General features: G+C 35.8%; 4 protein-coding genes across 6 annotated transcripts in view; 1 reads left to right on the top strand and 3 right to left on the bottom strand.

Annotated features, from left to right (window-relative positions):
* Positions 1–2,120, bottom strand: part of LOC134841487 (casein kinase II subunit alpha-like) — a 9,354-nt gene extending 7,234 nt beyond the window's left edge. Inside the window, exon 1 of the mRNA XM_063857514.1 lies at positions 1,380–2,120. Coding sequence (XP_063713584.1) covers positions 1,380–1,973 — 594 coding nt within the window. The 5' untranslated portion in view covers positions 1,974–2,120. The remainder of the gene's footprint in view (positions 1–1,379) is intronic.
* LOC134841514 (endoplasmic reticulum mannosyl-oligosaccharide 1,2-alpha-mannosidase-like) overlaps positions 1–15,348 on the bottom strand; it is a 399,351-nt gene that overhangs the window by 161,542 nt on the left and 222,461 nt on the right. The gene's annotated exons all lie outside the window — the stretch shown is intronic.
* The window catches only part of LOC134841497 (ubiquitin carboxyl-terminal hydrolase 7-like), a 289,862-nt gene that overhangs the window by 173,633 nt on the left and 100,881 nt on the right, over positions 1–15,348 (top strand). The window lies entirely within an intron of this gene.
* Positions 5,798–9,405, bottom strand: LOC134841479 (uncharacterized). Of its 2 annotated transcripts, none has more exons than XM_063857493.1 (4): positions 8,747–9,405; positions 7,464–7,592; positions 6,964–7,251; positions 5,798–6,869 (listed from the first exon to the last, which is right to left on the bottom strand). In XM_063857493.1, exons 2-4 carry the CDS (start codon positions 7,579–7,581, stop codon positions 5,980–5,982), a joined length of 1,296 nt encoding a protein of 431 aa, XP_063713563.1. In that variant the 5' UTR covers positions 7,582–7,592; positions 8,747–9,405; the 3' UTR covers positions 5,798–5,979. The 2 variants fall into 2 exon arrangements, with proteins under 2 accessions (XP_063713563.1, XP_063713572.1); XM_063857502.1 differs by lacking the exon at positions 8,747–9,405 and adding an exon at positions 8,109–8,223.

The raw sequence follows: 15,348 nt of genomic DNA, 5'->3' as shown, positions 1-15,348 counted from the left end.
ATTAAGTACAAAGTGATACATTTCGCTCTTAGTATCAAATCAATTATGGCAAATATGCCTCCTTCAATCAATTTGGAACAATTTCTATGATGGATTAAATCTCCGCTTACGCGTTAATAGCGCAAAATATATCGCGCGTTAACTGTCCCAAACCACCCCGAGCACAAATATTCCGTTACTTTCAATATGAAAGACGGAACAATAAGAATATGTGTTAAATTCCTTAGCATTGGCTGTACATAATAGCTGGTTATTGATCAAAATGAACACTTTCAAAATGAACAGTTTTTTATCACAACTATATTTTCGTCGCAACAATATTTGCGACTTAGGTTGAAAAAAAAAGATAGTTTATACTATAACACAAGCATTGCTTATGTAACTAGGTGGAACACACTTAGATTCAAATTGGAAAATCGAAAAAAAAGTTCTTACGCATTATAGCTTAACCACGCATAGATGCGTTATGCCCTTAACTGTTGCAAAAAAAAAACGCTTAAACATGGCAAGATACGTGTCACACGCATTCAAATATAGTGTAGTGGAAAACCAAAAAAATCTTACGCATTGCAATATACACGATATAGCTTAACCACGCATAGATACGTTATGCCCTTAACTGTTGCAAAAAACGCTTAAACATGGCAAGATATGTGTCGAACTACACGCATTTAAATAGATAGATAAAGATAGATAGATAGATTTGCTTTGGAACAAAACAATGATTTTTCTACTTGAATTGCCATAAAATCGACTTAAATTTAGATAGAGCCAAAGCTTCACTTGAAAACACACGGAACAAAAATTAGCGAAAAGAGCTCTTAAGAAAACACGAAAATTAGCCTTGGAAAAAATTAATCACTGAATAGTCAAAGCGATTGCAAAACACGTACCAAGTACGTGTGAATGAAGAATAACGCTCCTTGGCAAAAACTCTGATAGTTTCTCAAATAAAAGCAGACAAGACTTCGCTCCAATTAAGCGGATAGAGTTCATGCAACTCGAATTCATCAAAGAACTATTGTACATAGAAAATCAGCCTAGAAAATTATAACAGGTGTGTGGCAAACAGAAAAATGCTTGGAAAATTTCGTTTTTTATAACACAAGTTTATCTCTCTAAAAAGCGAATTCAATTGAATTTACATGTACATTGGTCATATAAAGTACTAACTATATGGCTTTTGAAATCTTTTCGACACGTAGCGCGCGGGACCCATCACAAAAAGATTTCACGAATTGATATCTGCTCACCGAAAAAATCTAGTACCCGGTTGCAATAATCTTGCTGATCGCAAGGGTTATTAACGTTGGGATGAGCTCTCCAACTAATATATTAACGTTGGGATGAGCTCTCCAACTAATATATGTATACTTTACCTTGAAGTAGCGACTGGCTACCCTGACGTTGTACTCATTTCCAGGGTGGTAGAATTCAGCCAGGCCCCAATCAATCAGTCGGAGGTGTCTGTTCTCGTGGTCTATCATGACATTGTGCGGCTTAATATCCCGGTGCATAATACCCATCGAGTGGCAATAGTCTATTGCTATTAACAGCTGGTACAAATAGTATCTTATATCATAATCTGACAGGTTCTGATAAAGCGTTTTGAAATCTGTGTTGTTAATGTACTCAGTAACAATGGAAGGAACCCTCGAAATTGGGTCTTTAACTGTAGCTAAAAGCTGGATAATGTTCGGTCCGCCCCTCAGATTCTGTAAAATTTTGATCTCTCGTTTAATTTTTTTCTTGCTAACAGGCTTTAGAATCTTCACTACACATTTTTCGCTACTTTTCATGTTAATAGCTTCGAATACCTCGGAGTACTTGCCCCTTCCGAGTTTGCGAACTAATTGGTAATCATCCGTTGGTTCCCACTCGATTGTCTGGTTGTCATAGTCCCAGTACTCCCGAGGACGAAGATTGTTCACGTCGGCGTAAACCCGAGCTCGACTCACGACCATCGAACTCATTCTCACCACGCCAAAACACGAAAACTCACTCGCTCAGTTTTTGTTAAGACAACTCCAGCGAATTCTTTAAAGGCAGCACATCCATTATTTTTATAGCTGCTTTTTCACGTTGTGCAATTACAAATCTGAAAGAAAAAATCAAGAAAAATTTACAATTAAGTCTTGTACGTAGATGGCATGATGGAGAGTAAAACGTAAACAAAACATTTGGTTAGCTAGCGCAAAAGGCAGTGAAATGGACTTTTAAAAGGACATGATCAAAATTTCAGGTTAAAAATGGGCTAATCAAACCATTTGAGAAGAAAAGTATGCAGCCCTTTCAAATTCTAAACCTGCCCCATTTTTAAATGTCCCAAAGTATCCAACGCAAACAAGAAGTGAGCAAACATACCATTTGAACTGCAATCATCAGTTTGTTTTAGTAAACGTCTATTAATCACGCCATTTCATTTCCTTTTTAGTCGCTATTTTAATGCCGAACTGCAGTGAAAATTAGTCCCTTGCTATTCATTCCTGTTGCGCTTTTAGCGCATGCTTAATTGAATCATTTTTCACCAACTTGTAAGGGAAAAAGCCGCCCCAGTTTTTCACACAGTGCTTACCATGGTTACCATTATAACCCGCATCTAATTCATTTTTGGTTACTATTCCGGACTCGACACATCTAGATTACCTCATCGATTCATTCTAAAAATAAATATTGGTTCAAAAAGGGAGACAACGATATTCATTAGCAAAACGATACCGTTGGAAAGACACATTCTCATCATTTTCACTTGAAGACTAAGGAACATTTAATACTTTTTATCTATTTTATTTTCCATTTTTACTTAGTTCCCATTTTGAAGTAGAGATCTACAAGCTTTTGAAGCATGTTGACAAGCTTGAATGCCAGTATTGCATCAGCAGAAAACATTTAATTAACAAGGATAAACGGTTACTGTGCAAACAGCACAGACTATTCCGTTTTAGTGTAGTTTTTTCTGCGTGATGTGAAAAAAAGATCTGACGTAAAACTATTTAAAAAAGTAATATTTGACAGTCATAGTAATATAGGCAAGTTAGACAAACATTTTTGCAGAAAAGATACTAGGAAACAATTTTTTTTGCAAATATAAACATAACCAATCGAAGATTGCAAAAGAGTAATGAACGCAAGGAAAGATACAATAAAACACTGATTTTCTTGAAAAAATCTCAACTTTCGAATTTCAAAGAGAAAAGAACGATTTATGACGGGCGTTTTTTTTGATAAAATGAAACCAACTTGAAAAAACTGGATCAAAAGGTAAAGCTTTTTATTCTGCTGGAAATCTAAAAATTAAATTCCAATTTCGAAACTAGAAATGGTTCACGTTTTTGTGCGCCATTTCCACGTTCGTATTTGGAGAGTGCTATTTACGTCACTTTCAGCAGATGAATTTGAATTGAACTCAAAAACTGCATATACCTAAAGCAATCATAAATGCATCAATATGTATGAATGCACGTCTGTAGTTATAAGAGACTTTTATGCTTATTTTAAGACTTTTTCCGGAAAAAAATCAGCAAGACCTTCATTACTCTTAAAAATCAAAAATTGTAAGCCAGTTTTTCTCGATACTCGGAAAACTATGAAATTTTTTTTCATGTCATTTGAATCACTACTGAAAGGGCTTCAAATTGGTATATCGACTCATTTAGATGCTTTTTTGTAACCTGATTTTATGTGGAAAAACATTAAACAGACCCGAACACAAAGTTCCTCCACATTTTCTTATACACACAGAAACTGAAAATAAAAAGTTCTTCGTACTAAAACGATAGTTGGAACCATTTCAAAAACAATTCTGAGATTAGCCGCATATGAAAGTTATTCGAATATTTAGAATATTTTATAATTGATACTTTTTGAGACTAACCCAATATGAAAACACTGGATCCATAAAAACACGTTATGAAAACACGTTATCCAAAAACTAGATAACGTTTTTAATCCACAAGAAATTCTATAATTAAATTCGACTTTCGAAACTACAAGTCGATCACGTTTTCCGTATCCTTAACACCTTGGCTGTTCAATAGTAGAGTTTGCTTTCCTTTTAACAAAGGAAATGAACTGAACTTGAAAAGAAATCAAACGTCAAATTATGAAAAATCAAATTTGAACGTGAATAACTTAGCAGACGTGTTCCTGAAAAAAAAAAAGAAAAAACAACCGGACCTATAAACAAGATTGTGTGTTAAGTAATGACTACCGGAAAAGTTAAAGCAATGCGGAACATACTTTTTCAAACAAAATCTGAACAAACTGATAAAAAAGGATGCTCCAAAACACTGAACGCGGCATGGCGGGAATCTACACTGTATGAAAACTGGACAAAAAACTGAGATAATTTAGAAAAGAACTATAAGAAAAGCCGATAGCTTTTTCAAACAATAATTTCTCAATAGCAAAAAAATGAGAAGCCAGTTAGTTCTTTGCTAGAAGCTTTAATGTATAAAAGCTAAAGAAAAAGAAGAAGTCGGTCAAAGACAAACGCCACTAGACCCAGTCGAAAATTAGATAAAACTTGGAGCAAAACGCAGTTGATTTTTTTGTTTTACTTCGAAAATAAACAAAAATCTGCCAATTTTGAAATACAGAAATACTCATTTTATGAAAATACTACTATCTTAGGAACAAAAATCATGCCAAAAATCTCGAAAATTATTTCAGAGTCTGATAGATACTAATTGACCGTAACTAATTGCAACCCAAAACCGATGCATCGTATACAGTTAAAAAGGATTCAGAAAAAAACCGTCATCAAGTTCGACGAAACCACACTAATAGAATTTACCACGCTAACCTAGCAGTTACTTCAGCTTAATAACCAAGCAGTTCTTTCAGGACTTCGATTTATTTAAGTACAGTTCCAAGTCGCATCCTTATACGGGGGTAGTGAATTCACTTAGCTCAAAAACTTATTTAGTACAATGTATGAATCCTGTGGGCTAAGTTATAAGCAGCACAGTCCACTAGATAATATCGTTGACCTACATACGCAAAATGAGCTGACGAAAAATGCAAAAAAAATGTTTGCTAGAAAAAGTTTAGTTCTCGATTACAAGATACATCCATCTAGTATCGGAATATTAACATTCTTAACTTGACATGAACTTAACTCAGCATAGGAATCACTTTAGCAATACAAACCTCACGAAAACAGTAAGGTGAAATAATCATACATCTGATCAGATAATTCTTTCTTAGGACATGGATCGTTCAAAAAGTATTAGAATTTAGAGAAAAATTGGTCTGATTTTCTGTTTTTCAGATAAATTTCTTACTGCATGAACTTTCATAGAGCATTTCCAATCTTATTCTTTTTCACTTTTTGTATCAATTTTTGCTAATATTGCATAATTCTAATGCTTCCCAAAAGTCCTCTCTTGTTATCTCATTATGTAGACAAAAACAACCGAAAGGTTGGTGAAATAAATGAAAACAAAATTTGAGACTTTTTCAATTCATTGCAAAAATTAGCAAGGTCGAAACATTCTGTATGCTACTTGCACAGCAACCAGCTTTTCTTCTTTTTGTAGATTTTTGTCACCTAGGCTAGCAGGCCACCCAGATTTTTCATATGCTAAAATGTGCATCAAAGTTCTGCGCTGCGAGTTACTGAAAAAAAAAAAACAGCTTCAATATATCAATAACATATCCGACTGTCACTTATAAAAATTTTTCCTAATGGAAAAAAACGCCCTAAATAAGTGTCTTTACTTCGTTGATTGAAACTTAAAAGCCTCTCTGCTAAAATGAAAGTGACTTTCTTATTCTGCTTCTTAACCGTACAAAATTGATTTAATCGTTATTTTTAATGGGCTTCATTGGTGCCACACAGAGTCATGTTAAATAGTATGGATCAGATTAAACTACACATATATAAACACAATCCACTAGTTGTAGAATTCGCATTTTTTCATTGGGGTCTTGACACATTTTTGATTTTTTAAGTGGTTCAAAACAAAGTTCGACAATTCAGTACAATTGACGCACAATATTTCCGTCTGGATCTGCAATAACAATTTTGCAATCGTCCAAGATAGAAATCTGCTGCTTTTTGTATCGTATCGGGTCAAGTTTTCTTTCCTGGGCCACTCCTTCTCTTACCCTTGCTAGCCATTTGGGCGGGTGAGGCAAATTTGCCGATTCAGCAAAAAACGTCACAAGAGCCGTCTCTTCATCGAAAGATAGATGAAAGAAGTGTTTCTTCCTCATAATCGACGTCCTTTCCAAAATCTCACTTTCACAAATCTCTTTCAAATTGATGGGAAGTTTCAAGTTTTTAGTTATGATAGCCCAGCAAAATGCACTCTGGTAGTAGAACAATGTGAACGGGCAAATTCTTTGATTGAGGCCGATAAAGAAAAGCGAGGGGAATTTTGCATGGACTGTGAACTTATACAGCGGCCCTATGAAACCATCGCTTATTTCAACCTCTGATGTTTCACGATCCAAGTAAGGCATGTCGTAAGTGAAACCTACACAAAGAATCACAACGTCTACTTTCTCGTCAATTTTAGTACCGTCATTTAGGACAAACGATCCATCTTCATAATGTGTCACCATACCAATTTCTTCGACGTTATCGTATCGTTTGAAATACTTGGTAGGACAATGACTCGAGGCAATTATCTTCTTTGCATACGGTTGCATTTCACAGCAAATATCAATTCCAGATAATGCTTTTCCAATTACCATCACAGTTTTCCCGGAAAAGTCCTCTGGGTCGTCAAACCAGCGACTGTGGAACACTTTTCCCGGAAACTTATCCAGACCGTCGAGTTCCATTGTGCGTGGATACGTGAAATGACCAGAACATACAAAAACATAGTCGTATACTTCGTCATTCTGCACATCAGAATTACCTACAATAAAACGCGGTTTTACCATTTATAGGGAAAGCATTGAATAGATTCATCTAGTATTTAGAAATTCTTTGAGTACGCTAAATTCTTTCACCTGTGCAATCAACCGACGATAGATTCCAGGTTCCGTCGTTTCGGTTGCGACTTAGACTCGTCACTTTTCTGTTCAGGATTACATATTTCTGCAGGTTGTTTTTGTAGCAGTAGTCTAACAGGTACTTTGCGACGTCTGTATGGTGGACAAATGAATTAGGATGATCCCATGAGAAGTCGGGATACTGCATGATGCAAGTAGGAAGATTGGTCACTAGATTCTTATACATGCTCGAAGTTGGGTCTTCGGTCACATCGTCCGCTTTTGGTGCATATTGGCACCATTGACCTATTCGTTAAGTCATAATGGTTATTTTGTGAGCACGACATCAAAAAATGCTCAAAGATTAAGTTTGCTTCGAAAATCTACTTAAATAAAATTTTCCGAGGTTCCTTCTACATATAATCTTGATGAAATGTAAACGTTTGGCCTTAAGAGGTGTGCCGCCAACCACTTGTTAAAAACGGTATGAATTCTCTCGTATTATATTAGTTACTGACCTCCGTAATAGTTTGAGCTCTCGAAGCAGACAACTTCTCCATTTTGCAAGACCTCTTCTGGGATCAGACGAAGGACTGAAAGGCCTGCGGCTCCAGCTCCGATTAGTGCCACTCTCATTGCTGTCGGATCTAAACACAGATAGTGTCATTGCATCTAAAACTATGAAAAACAACAGCTGAGATGATTCGAACAAATATGGTAAAGAGGCGACAGAATTATTTGTAACATGTTTTTAAAACCTATCTATCCGACCGCAGCTATCATAGCAAAAAAAAGAAAAAAGATTTTAGTCAATCTATTTTCAAAATGAAAAACTCGCAGCCGATAAATCCGCATATTTTAAAACTTTTTAAAGCAGGTTACAGAACTATTTGTTTTAGAGCTTGAAACAACTCACCATCGCAAAAAAGAGAAACTATCAGCTCTTCGCTAGGTCTGAAAATTGACTAAATAGCTCAAAAAAATCAGAGATTTATTGAGATGGAGAAAACTTTATTGGTATTTCTTTTTATGATCTGAATCACGGCTGAAAAAAAAGCCACGCTACGCCGTAGTTTCTACCCACTCTTTTGAAATTCTTGGACACACGCCATTGATCACTTCAAACGCAAAAAAAAAATCAGTTGATTTAGCTTATAACTAACCATTTGCTATATTTATTAGTCAGAAGTACTTTCATTCAGGCCGCATACTTCGAGTTTTTTTTCAATCCATTTGAAATACTCATCATTTCTTCCCTTCCAGAACTCCAGTAGATTCTTATACCTTTTATGGATATCAAATCTTATGCAATGATGCAGTTTTCTCAGACATACCGGGCACAGAAAAATTGACCTTCTATCTGATTCTTGCAGATGATTTGACCCGTTCATTAGGCAGTCAAAATATATACAGTGCTTCATACTTAGCATGTGGCATAACTCATGGCACATGACTTTACAAATGCGAGTCAAAAACTTTCCCTCGCTGGGATTCGAGCTGTCGCCAAAATCAGGAGGTGCGTTCGGAAATTGGTCGAAGTATCTGGCCATGGAGAAAATTCCAACTCGGCTTGCGGAGTTCGCTAACCCGAATACATAATTCCAGTCGTCACGAGGATATATGTCACTTACTGTTACTCCAATAATTGCATACGAGTTTTTGTATTTTCTTTCAAAGAGTTTGTAATTAATTTTTAAATTACGAAAAAGAACATTTTACTTCCTACAAAATTCAAATTAAAAACATAGTTTCAAATCTTAGTATCTTTAATAAAAGTAGAATTTTGTTAAATTTTACTTACTTGACACTTGGTTGGGCGTAACAAGCAAGGCAGAAAACTTCAAAAATTTGGTTCAAATGATGTTCTTAAAGGGGAGTTCTTATCACAAGATTGGCAACTTGGAAACTTGAGCCGATTTAATCCAATTGTTCTTATTCTCAATTTCAAGAATTATCTCAGAAAAATATCTTAAGCAGTCTTCCAACCCCCGTGTTGACCTCAAAATATTCCGATAAGAATGATACTTTTAGAGATCTTCGGTCCCTTAATGCGATTTTGAAGACAATCAGAAGGATTTGTCAATGCAGCAAATTGAGATTAAATGGGGTCAAAATTTGTTCACATCAGTTAGAAAGGAAGAAGGCGGTTTTTGAAGACCTCGCTGAATTTATTAGATTTTAAAAGCCCCGGTCTCAAACCAGTTAAGGTTAAACCTTGGTAAACTAAATTTTCAATTGTAACTAGGGACACTGTCTGAGTGCTGAATTATACCGAACGTGCACGCTTGTCAATTATTAACTATTATTCTCAATAGATCATCATTTTTCAAATCAAACAAGGATAGCCGGTAAATGTGCAAGTAGCACAGAATGTTCCGACCCTAATCTTCCAAGAAACAAGACGTTTTTTCAAAAATTGTAGTTTTTTTCTGCGTGATGTGATAAAGACATGAACGAAAAAATAGAATTTAGGCATATTCGACAGCCAGAGTAAAATAAGCCAATTGCAAAATTTTTGTAGAAACGACTAGAAAAATGAAAAATCGTATAAACAATTCAAATATTTTCAGAAAGTCAGCATTTTTGAAGTTTTTGATTTCCAAATTGGCGCTAAAATTACTCGAGCCAAACTAACTAAATTTTCACGGCTTTAATTGAGCATAAATAAGCTTTTGTTAGCCTGTTTAGCCTCACCTTATCAGCGTGAAATTAGAACAAAAATTTCAAACTGGTTTTTCGCGACACAGAAGTTTTTTCCAAATTTCTTGAAGTAGTTCGAATCGCGATTGAAAGAGCTCCGATATGATATATCACTCGACCCATTCTCATGATTATGTGTGGAACCTGAATTTGCTTGGAAAACGAAAGAAAAAACACCCGAATGCCAAATTCTTCTACATTTTTCAGATGGGCGGATTAATAATATTATGATTGAAGAAAAGCTCATTTCCCTCATACATTTCCTTACGTGCTGAAAAAAATCAGAGAAACAAAAACTATTCTGTTTTAACAAAAATTAATTGTTTTATCAAAGAATTAAGATAGCAAACACGGCTTCATTTTTAAAAATGTTTGAAAACGACCTTTTACAATGGTCGACTGATTAACCATTAATTCCGAAATGGTAAAAACGAACAAATCTGAGACTTTGCCGGGATAGTTTCGTCTCGTCCTTAATCCTTATCCAAAATGACAAAAACGAAAAAAAAGAGAACTTTCCTTAAAAAAATGCCACCACAATTCCGGCAAGCAAGCTATGGACCATCATTAAATATCTGTCCGGACAAACTCCTCCAAAAGCAACCAACAAGCCAATTAATGACAGCAACACTGAAATCGGCCTCAAACATCAGCATACTAAAACTCTGAGACTTAGCTGAGAATGACCACAGTAGATTTTGGGTATGACCAATCCTGAATTGAAATAAAAAAAGGCTAGGTGCACATCTGCGCAGCTCCGCTCCAGGTACTCACCCATCCTGAATGGCAACCTAAATATGATTGAACCCAAAGTGGCTAATTTATGCACTGTTTGCAATTTAGGGCGGCATGACGCGCAGCACTAATTCCACTGTGCAAGCAGACGGGTGGATCTAAATATCCTATCTTTTGACTGGCCCCCTTCGTGTAGCCTAACACCTTCAGCTCACAAAGCACGAAGGATCGGGAGAGCTAAGCTAATTAGCTTGACGGAGAAGGCTCGCCTCGCAACTTTATAACACAATGCGAGATCAATTCCGATGAGTCCAGTGTTAAAACGACATTCAAGTAACCAATGCTAGTGGCATGCCCAATCTATCCCTTCGGGGGCAAATAACACTAGAATAGGGGAGATAATTCATTTTGTCGGTACTTGGAGGTTCTGTTCAGATGGGCCAAAACGATTTTTAAGTTCATGCTTCTGTATAACTTCATGGCGAGGTGTGGAGGATAACTCAAGCGATGACATTCAAATTGTCTTTTTCTGATGTATTTATTGACAATTATTTAAGTTCTCATGAAAACACAGAGGAATAGGCGGCAACTATTTAGGATTTTTCACATTAGGCCAAGACAAAAAACTGAAGATTTTTTGGGTTTAACAAATTTCCAAAGAAGCGGCGCTGTGCTTCCCAAGCTTTAGCAAACAAACATCAGAATTAGCTTCAAAAGGGTCAAAAAACTACAATGTATGAGCTCTGAAAAATAAATGACCTCTACGGGAATTAACCCTCAATCATTGATCATTCAAGTTTTAGTTGGCTGGCATACACAACTGCGCTACTGAAACTTATGGTAACGACAAACATTTACATATGCGCTTGAAATCAATAGAAAAAAGTTAAGTGAAGTCTAAATGGCAATTTCCAAAACCCAAAAGTTTGCGAATAAATTTTACAGGTGAAATTCTTTTAAAATCCAAAGCTCAGGAAATCAATATCTTTCAGATGTCATAAAAACGGAATAGTCTGTGTATATATGTTAAGCGTTAATCGTAACCTTGCACTCGATGACCCATAGTAGTAGTAGAAGTAGTAGTTGTAGTAGTAGTTGAGGCTTCTGAGCCTTGGTCCTCAGGGGTCGTAAGACCCGTTATTGTTGTTACTCATCAAGTTAATTTTCTCATTTATAAATAAAGTTTAGACAAGTTTTTCCAGTTATTGCAAAGAGAACAATTGCAGATGATTATTCCATACATGAAGTGCACTTATTCCCATACATGAAATTATTGACAGAATAATTCCAGTAAAGTTCGCTGATGTCGTATTTGGAATTTAATATTGATAGATAAAGGAGCAAGTCGTGCATTTCAACATACAGACTCAAAGCTAAGAAATTTAGTTTAGTTAGTCGTTCTTTTTAATAACTTGTAGAGGAGAGGATCTACTTTGTGTCCATTAGTTGTACTTTTTCAAGTTTCATAAGGTTTGTTTTGCTTGGTAGCCTGTGAACAATATGTGATAGGAAGAATATAACCAGTGTAGGAATGTAGTCTATTTATTCACCAACATACAGATGAAATATTTTGTTTCAGCTGAAAGAAAGCTCCGGTTGCTTTTTGAACACGTCTGTTGCATTTGTCACTAGTTAAGGCTGGGATTTATCAATAACCCTTGATATTTCTGAACATTGGTGGCCTCCAACTCGACATTATTTAGGATTGTTGTCAGACTACCTCTTATATTCAGGCGTTTACATTTGCTTGTTTTGATTTCCATCAAAATTTGGCCGCACCAGTTATCAAGTTGTTCAGCAGCTTGATTAAGGTTTTCATCATCTATGCATGTCTATCTAGTTATTACCAACTAAAGTCAGCTCGTAATATAACGCAACCATTTTTGTACGCACGGAACAAAATGGATTTTCACACTATAGCACATTAGAAGCAAAAAGTTTTCTGAATCAAGTGAATACCACATCGATGGTTGGAATTAATAACTGAAACCAATTTTTAAGCAGCTGAAACATAACACAGTTCAACAAAAGCTATTACAAACACTCAAGGCCAAAACTTTGTAAAAAAATCACCAATTAATCACGTAACTAGCTCATGACTGGCACCTGCGGTGCTTCGAATAGATCGTTGAACGTTAAAAAAAAGCTGTTCATTCGTAAAAAAAAACGCAATATCTCGATAACCCGAATGATTTGAGCCGATAAAATTAGAGAGCAGATTTGCTACCCCATATTGTTCTCTGACAGCATCCCATCACAGAGATAAAATCTTCAATTTCTATTAGTTGCTTGCAAGTCAAGTTTTTGTGAAAAGTAATAATAAAAGAGAATATATTTCAAGATCGTTCGTTTTTTTTTAAATTCAAGATTCTTGAAAAAATTGAAAAATATGACAAAAATTGCCACATCTCCGAAACCAGAAGGATTTATTCGAGCAGTCATAATTAGCTGGTAGACTTGCAACGCCGATGTGTAACTGACAGGACTCCGCCTTAAGGTTGAGAATTTTCAAGTTCTATCAGTTTGCTTTCATATTTAAGTTCTTTATATCTAAGAAAAAAAATCACAAAAACTGCCACATCTCGGAAACTAAAAGAATATGAGCCGTCATATTTGGAAGAAAAAATTGCAAAACATGATTTTACCCTGACAGCTCCCCACTATAGGGTTGAGAGTTTCAAGTTCGATTAGTATTTTATAAAAGTTTTTTCGAAATAAAAATGAAAAAACCATACAAAACGCTATATCTCGGAAATCAAAAGGATTTGAGCAGTCAAACTTGGACACCAGATTTGCAACCCCTGAATGTAACCTGATATCGGCCCACTATAGGGTAAAAACTTTCAAAATTATTTAAGTAAATTGTGAAACAAAAACTTTGATAGTTTTACGTTTTGCGAATATAGGAAAAATGTAAAAGTTATAGCATTCGCGTTCCAACAGATTTTGAAACGCCGACTTGAGTTAAATTTTCAACCCTTGCAACGGCTTGGCCTTTTAACAGAACAACATAAGTACTTCTTAAATATGTGTCAAATGAATTTTCTTAAGCATTTTAATATTCAATATAGCTGAAACGTGCAAAAACTTTTTCGTTAAACATGCAAAACTAATACGTTGGAAAGCTTAAACATGCAAACATTGAGACTTCTTAAACATGTAAGCTTAAGAACTTCTTAAACATGTGTCAAATGAAACGCCAAGTAAATAATAGATAGATAGATAGATTCGAAGCATAAACAACGAAAATTTCGGAAAAAAATTCAAAATGCAATGCTTTAGAAAAAACATCGGAAGCAAGGATAGCCGGTTACTGTGAAAGTAGCACAGAATGTTTCGACTATCATCTATTGCCTGATAACTCTTTCGATCATAAATACAACATGAAGCTTATTTCTAAAATTTAAAAAGGCAACTACAAAATTTGGATGCAAAAATCATGTAGGTCATAAAAAAGCCGCATGTGGGGATCCCAAAATCTCACAAAAAATCACAAATTGTTAAGATTTAGCGGTAAACTGCCTATTTATTTTAGAATCATTGAATAAAGAACTGTAGGATAATTGCAAACTCTTTTTTGGTTTTCCAGTCGAGGAGAGTCGCCAGTATCGTTCGACAATTAAGCTGTGCTTTTCCTGTGTAGCTGTTGATGCGGCTTTTGGAGTCTACTTGAGTGTAGTTTTCAACTTGCACTTTCGTTTGGAAAAATATTTGAGCAAATTTATCCAATTGACCAAGCACTTGATCGGGAATCTGTGGCTCAGTTGGAGAGCATTTAATCGGAATGATTAATAACACGGTATGCTTTGGGAGCTTTGCAGATAAGTCCTTTCTATACTGTATAAAACTCTGCCCGGGTTCATTGTGCGATGCAAGCCAATCTGAAGATTCTGGTTTCGTTAACACTGAGTGCTGTTCAATAACTTCATCTGAGAAAAACAGGCGCTCTTTGGCCTTCAACTTCCACAACTCTTGGCTTGCAAGCAGTTCCTTAACAGATGTCATCAATCACAAATAATAGCCTGGAAAAAATTCAAAATGAAAACATCTTTGACGCAATTACATGTTCAAGTAAAGAGAAGCTTCCACCATTCGATAGTCAGTGCACATGTTTGATAGGTCCACACAGGCTCGCGGCCAACATGTAGACAACCTGTTTCATACAAAAACGAATTTGGCATTTTGACAGAAATCGAAACTTACCACTAATAAACTAAGCAACATTAAGTCACCTTTCTATTCAAAAGAAAGAAAACAGATGTAACAAGGAGCTTCGCACATGTAACAGTCGCCTACATAAGCCTACTTAAGTCACTATCTCTTGTGTTTTTCTACCTCAAGCGGTCGGAGCCAATTCGGTTCACTTGCGATATGAGATTACAAACCGTGTTACAGCTTAAAGGCTACTACCAAAATAACCCCCACTCTAGTAATAAGAACGCACCCATGCTCAGGTCTAGAAATACCTGAAACACGCGAATGCCGTTTAAAACAGGGTCGCAACCTCACGTATACCGTTAGTTTTTTTATTGGACAGTGGACCTTTGATCCATTTCAGATGCATCAACCTAAAAACTCTCCCTAACTCAACATTATAACATAAAACACACTCAAGAAATTTAAATTGGGCACTTACATACCGTCACGACCTCTCTAGAATTGAGTAACTAAAGTGTAGAGCAACTCTAGAATTGATTTAGGGTAATTAAGAATAACTCAAAAAGTTTGAAAGGAATAAGTCTTAATTCAAGCAATAAGTTTTCTGTCTGGACCGTTTGGCAGCTTCCGCTGTTCACCTTTCCACTCAAGATTTGCTCTGTTTTTCGTCCTTCCTGATTCTCTGCCAGGAAACGACAGCTCTACTCTCGTTTGATATATAGTAAAATTGCGAGTAGCAATTATAGTAAAATTGCGTCATGCGAGTAGCAATTTTTCTCCACTAATTTTCAGCTACTTTCCCGTGATTTT

Source organism: Symsagittifera roscoffensis, chromosome 1 (assembly GCF_963678635.1).
Source record: "Symsagittifera roscoffensis chromosome 1, txSymRosc1.1, whole genome shotgun sequence".
NCBI classification, from domain to species: domain Eukaryota; kingdom Metazoa; phylum Xenacoelomorpha; order Acoela; family Convolutidae; genus Symsagittifera; species Symsagittifera roscoffensis.
The sequence above is the reverse complement of the archived record's forward strand: the minus strand, read 5'-3'. Positions and strand labels throughout refer to the sequence as shown.